At 31.6% G+C, this 5934-nt stretch overlaps 1 protein-coding gene across 1 annotated transcript; it reads left to right on the top strand.

The window, feature by feature from the left end:
* The first annotated feature begins 228 nt into the window (after positions 1-228).
* Positions 229-2753, top strand: LOC131608248 (suppressor protein SRP40-like). Its single transcript, XM_058880163.1, has 5 exons — positions 229-382; positions 796-949; positions 1034-1398; positions 1846-1888; positions 2043-2753. Exons 2-5 carry the CDS (start codon positions 832-834, stop codon positions 2486-2488), a joined length of 972 nt encoding a protein of 323 aa, XP_058736146.1. The 5' UTR covers positions 229-382; positions 796-831; the 3' UTR covers positions 2489-2753.
* The last annotated feature ends 3181 nt before the right edge of the window (positions 2754-5934 follow it).

Here is a 5934-nt window from a genome sequence, read left to right as displayed (position 1 = left end):
TTTGTCATGTCATTAAAATTTAATTTTAAATAAAAAGGAGATTAAAATTTTTAAAAGAAATTAAGGAATAAAAATTTCAGATTTTAAAATAGAGGACCAAAATTAAAAAAAAAAATAAATAAGAGATTAAAATTACAATTAAGTTTATTTTTTTTTTAATATTCACTTCATTAAAATTGAAACTCTTTTATTTACCATTGGTCATTTTTTATTTAATTATATTACAATTCGTTTTGGGATTAAAATTTAGCAATTGAAAAAAATCCCCGTCTGTTGAATTTCATATCGATTTCACCTATTTTCAAGGTTTCGTTTAGTATCAATCGGAAACAAGTTGGAATCGCAGCACTGAACTCCACCGCCAGTCACAAACTCCGTCCAGGTATTTCTTTTATCAATCATCATTACTAAATTTTAAATTTCCCCTTTCAACCAAACCTAATTTGTAAATTCGTTCTACAATTACTGCAAACTGAGTTTACAATCTTATATTATATTCTGTAAAGTTGTTCTAGTGCAGCTTAGAATTAAGATAGTCGAAATGTTGTTATTAGGTTTTGTTGTATGCTGATTATGGTGTTTAATATACAGATTCAAAATGTAACTTCATGTTAGGGTTACAATATGTTCTGTACATTATATGCCTTATCTTTTATTTTTGGTCAAGTAGTCTAGTGACCGAAATGTTGCACATTTGAACCCGCACCCTACAGTCTGATGTCTCTGCACAACTATCAGCTGAACTGACTTAACGGGACTCATTAGGCTAATCTTTATCTGTTCATTTTGAAATAGGTTGTGTAAGATTCCTGAACTTTACTTTCTTTCACAATGGCTAACAAATCTAAAGAAGAACCTAACACTGCTCCCAAACCTGATACATGGTACAATCTCACGTTAGGACCTTCTTTCAAAGATGATTCCGCTAACAAATACTGCACTCTCCGATGTAAGCTCTTCCCAACATAGCAGTACCTAATACTATTCTGTTTGCTATTGGGTTTTTAATTTTTATCTGTTGAACATTTTATAGATGAATTTAAGCCGGCTTCAGTTGATAAGACTAAGCCAGGATTGCTACGCAAGACCAAAGAGAATAGAGTTTCTGTGGAGTTTCAGAACAACCAAGTTGGAAAACCCAAGGTGACGTTTGAGGGAAATAGCGAGGAATACAAGGAAAATGATGCTGTCTTGTTCTTTGATGGTCGTACACTTCGATTGGAGCGGCTTGATAGAGCTGTAAAGCAACTGCGCCATCTTCGAATGCCTGGGGAGTCTTCAGCTGTTGCTTCTGGAACTCCATCTGGACCAGCTTTGGATCCTCGGTCATCCCCCATTGGGAAGACTGTAAAACCAGCATCTTTTGGCAGTGCCCGGAGCTCAAATCAAGCTGTTGCAGTAAGTGATTACCAACTATCTTTAGCATAGTTGTTTGTTTAGTAGTCTTGGTCATTACATTATAAAAATCTATGATGGCGGAGACTATTATTTATATGGTTATTTCTCACTTGATGCTTAGGCAGATATTTGGATCCTTGAATTACTCTATACTTGTCTTTTTTGTCTTTTTGGTTTTTATGTACTTGTTAATCAAGGAAAAGAAAGTGGATTATAATATGACTTGAAGCCGGTGATTTATATTCTTGAGGTCGGTATATGTTGGGCTTCTAAGTGAAGCATATATACTCTTTTAAATCTCTTTTAGAAGGTGTTTAGTTAACCTTTTTTTCTGTTTTGGCGACCTGTTAATTCTATCGTGAAGGAGGAAGGGAAGTAAATGATTCATTCCTTGTACTTATCTGTTTTCTTAGATTATTTCCTTATATTTGCATTGATTCTGCACAGGTTGAAGTGGAACGTATTGATACGGGTGAACCTGAAAATTCTGGTATGTATGATATGAATTGAAATTTTCTCGCAGAATATCTAGACTCTGTCGATTTCCTTGATTAATTGATTTTCTGATGACCTGTGAGAGAGTTTGCAGAGATTTGCTTTGTATTTATTGAGCTAAATTTAATGTTGTACTTATCATATGACAGACATCAGATCTGGTTCCAAGAGGTCATATGATCAACTAAATGAACCACCGCCTGTTTCTATTACCTCACCAGCTGCCATAGATGAAGCTGAGGAACATAGAGATATAGACATTGATGACCTATTTGGAAGTGGAACACCTGAGAATGACAATAACGTTGAAGAAAAGGATAATGTTGGATTTGACATGAATGTTCCAATCACTGATGATGAGATTGCTGATGTGGATGATAGTGGGGACGAGGTGGACAAAGGACCCAATGCCGCTGAAGCTCTCAGAGACCTTGTGAATGCAGAGGGAGCCCATGTGAATGCAGAGGGGAAGGGCGAAGAATCATCTTCTTCTAGCAGCAGCAGTGACAGTGGAAGCAGTAGTGGTAGTGACAGTGGAAGCAGTAGCGGCAGTGATAGTGGAAGCAGCGATGACGACTCAGTTACCTCAATATAAAATCGTACAACCATGATTTTTTTTGTCTTCTTTATTTTCCTTTTATCATCTATCGTTTTTGTTGCAAATAATCCAATGTATATAATGTGTTTATTAAGCCTGGGTTAGAAGAGTGTAGATTCTAAAAGGTTGAGAATTTTGTTATTTCCGACAAAATATGTTGTTGGAGGAATCTTGCAGTAAAAAATTGATTCCTGTATAGGTAAAACTAATTTGTATCCCTAACTGCTAAATATTAGGTTTTGCTTAGAGTATCTTTGATTAATCCTTGGCCATGATATTACTCAGAAAAGTCATTTTATGGTGTAATAGTTCAAAACTTGCAGTGACAGAACCAAACAAATCAATAGTAAGTCTTGAACTAGGTTGATGCAATATTTGACTAGACTATGTTTTAGAGTTTAGACTTTCAGCATATTTCAATATATGTAAGTAAAGGTTGTTTAGATTTGTTATCAACACAACATCTTGAGCTAGTTTTCATATACTTTCTTTTTCTATAATAGGCTGTATCATTATGTCCATTTTTGTTGCAATATATGCATCTTGTTTTAGTTCTACTTCCTCCTCTCTTTTTTTTTTTTTTTGTATAAAAAAAGTTTTCATAAATCTTCTATTTTTTGAAATATTAAATCCTAGACCGCTTTATCAAATATTTCTATTTGAGATTTCATGATGTTTTGAAAAGTTTCAATACCTATCGTAAAATTTGTGAGATAAGTTTTGATTTATTCAGTTTCATCTTTTGGGAAGATGTTTTTTTCCTTTAGTTCATAACTTTGAAGAAGGAAAATCTTTGCATATTAGAAATCTAAAGGGTGTTCATAATTGAATAGAGAATGAGAGAGAATTGAGAAATTCTGTTGTATTAAGTAACAGAATAATCTTTCAGTTTGTTACAAGAGATAGCATTACTAGGGGTGGCAAAACGGGCCGCCCGCCCCGCCCGCCGCCCGTCCCGCCTTATGCCCGCCAAAAAATGAGCGGGGCGAGCATGCCCGCCAAGTAAAATGGGCATCAAATTCATGCCCGCCCCGCCAAGATGGCGGGTTGGCGGGCGGCGGGCTTACCCGCCTATTTTTATTTATATATTTTTAATAGATTAATATGCTTTTTTACCTTTTAATTAAATTTTTCACTTACTTTTTAAAACAATTTTTTATAAAAGTAATTTTTTAAAAAATTACTCTAAAAAATATTACATATATTTATAAATAAATGTATAAAATAAACCATCAAGAATTGCAATTACTAGAATTAACTAAAAAAAGAGTGAGTTTTGGAGGAGGAGCGGGTTTTGGCGAGCGGCGGGCTTTGGCGGGGCGGGTATGGCGGGCGGCGGGTTTTGGCGGGGCGGGCTTTGGCGAGCGGCGAGCCTAAAATTCCAACCCAACCCGCCATATTTTGGCGGGTGCGCGGGCGGCCCGGCGGGCCCCAGCCCGTATTGCCACCCCTAAGCATTACTGCTTTAATTAGGCAAGCTTGAGTGCACTGAGTTATAACAAATTCAGCGTCAACTAAGCAATTCTGTTATACAGTAACTAATTATTTTCTAATCTAACCTATTTCTCTTATATATAATAATATCTTCTAATATCTTTCCCACAAAGTGAGGAGACTTCTTTGTTGAAGATGCTCTTGTAATATCTTACCACAAATTGAGAAGACTTAAATGTCGAAGTGCTTTTAGGTCAAAGAAGTTTTGTCTTCTATTTTAAGTTCATCTCTAAGAGTTAAAAACCTTAGAGAGGAAAGTGGTTTAATGAGAATGTCAGTTGTGTGAAGAGTGGTAAGAATGTGCTTGATCATAAAGGTTTTATTGATAACTTTCCTCTTAAGAAAAAATATTCAACTCCATGGGTTTGGTTTTGGCATGGAGCACACGGTTGATTGTCAGTCTGACAGAGCTACATTACTGAGATTGTGACAACTAGATATATGGCCCGTGCATTGCACGGGTTTGATTAGAATTTTTATCTTAATACTTTTTAAAATAAAAAAATATATTTAATTAATTATAATTAATTATAATCTTATGATCGAACGTGTTTTAAAATTGTATTAAATATAAATAAATTTTAAAGTTATGAAAATACTTAATAATTCATATATATAAAAAAATTCAATTATATTTTTTAATTTGAAAGATAAGTCATATTTACGTGAATAATGCAATATTTTAAAAAAGTGTTACATTAAATTATTTGTATATATTATTTGTGATTAATCATTAAATTTATAATAGTAATACTCAACATTATAAAAAAAAAAATATCCTTCTTCTTTTACCACTAAATACTAATGTTTCACTTGGCAAATATCTAAATATACGACACTATCTAATTGATCCATAATAATGAAATAAATAAATAAATATTAATATAATTCTCTTTCTTACAATCAACTTGAAAAGTGAATTAAAATTATTAAATTAATATAATATAAACAACTTCAATACTATGACTTTATTATGATAATACAATTTGTATTCATACATTAATTTATATCATATCAATATTAATTAGATTTAAATTAATAATAAACTCAATCACATGTTATTAAAAAAACATATAATATTTTTTATTAAAAATCTAAATATTTAATTTAAAAAAGAAAAAGAAAATTACAATAGTGGAAGGGCAACTCCTATCCCACTATATTAACAAATGAAAGAAAAAAAATAAATAATAAAAATAAAAAAATAAGTTGAAAAGATAAATTATAAATAAAAATCTAAATCAGGAAATTCAAAACGGTTCTTCAAGAAAATTTTCTGAATAAAAGGTGGTAGTGCGTTTCATTCGATAAAATTTTGTAGGAAATATCATTGGTTTGCCAGTTTGTCAGGACATCTATGAATAAAAAAAAGCATATGAAGACTTTCATTTTGTGCTATATTTATGCGATCAGGTATAATTCATAGATGTATTACTCTAACTTTCAAGTTAATTTCAATCTTGCGACCCAAAATCTCATATACCGGAGTTATCATGAAAAGATACCTACAAACAATAAAATAATAAAATAAAAATTTAATCATGTAAAATAAAAATATGAAATACGGTATATTGATGATAGGTTTTCAATACTAACCATTGTTAGTCATTTTGACTAATTCAGCTAATGTAATTGTTTGAAAAATTATGTGTTTGATGAGATGACAAAATATAGATATGTGTGTGATAAGATGACCAAATAGAGATAATGAAATAAATATTTATAAATAATAACAAAAGTATTAATATAAATATGAATTAATATATAAATTTGGAAGTTACGAAATATTAATTAATATAAATATGATTGATGAAGGATACTCCACCGTTTTTTTTGTGGAAATAATAATTAACAATATTTATTTAGTAATAAAGAAAATTAATTTGTAGTTAGTGTGAAAAGGTTGAAAAAAGAGTAACTATAAAACCGATCATCACGTAGATTTTTAA

This window comes from Vicia villosa, linkage group LG5, assembly GCF_029867415.1.
Source record: "Vicia villosa cultivar HV-30 ecotype Madison, WI linkage group LG5, Vvil1.0, whole genome shotgun sequence".
Classification (NCBI taxonomy): domain Eukaryota; kingdom Viridiplantae; phylum Streptophyta; class Magnoliopsida; order Fabales; family Fabaceae; genus Vicia; species Vicia villosa.
Note: the sequence above shows the minus strand (reverse complement) of the source record. Positions and strands in the feature narration are given on the sequence as shown.

Excerpts from the sequence above, each read along its gene's own strand:
- LOC131608248 (XM_058880163.1), top strand. The coding sequence starts at position 832 with ATGGCTAACAAATCTAAAGAAGAACCTAACACTGCTCCCAAACCTGAT. Across the intron at positions 950-1,033 it reads CAAATACTGCACTCTCCGAT|ATGAATTTAAGCCGGCTTCA; the intron begins GTAAGCTCTTCC and ends AACATTTTATAG. Across the intron at positions 1,889-2,042 it reads GGGTGAACCTGAAAATTCTG|ACATCAGATCTGGTTCCAAG; the intron begins GTATGTATGATA and ends ATCATATGACAG.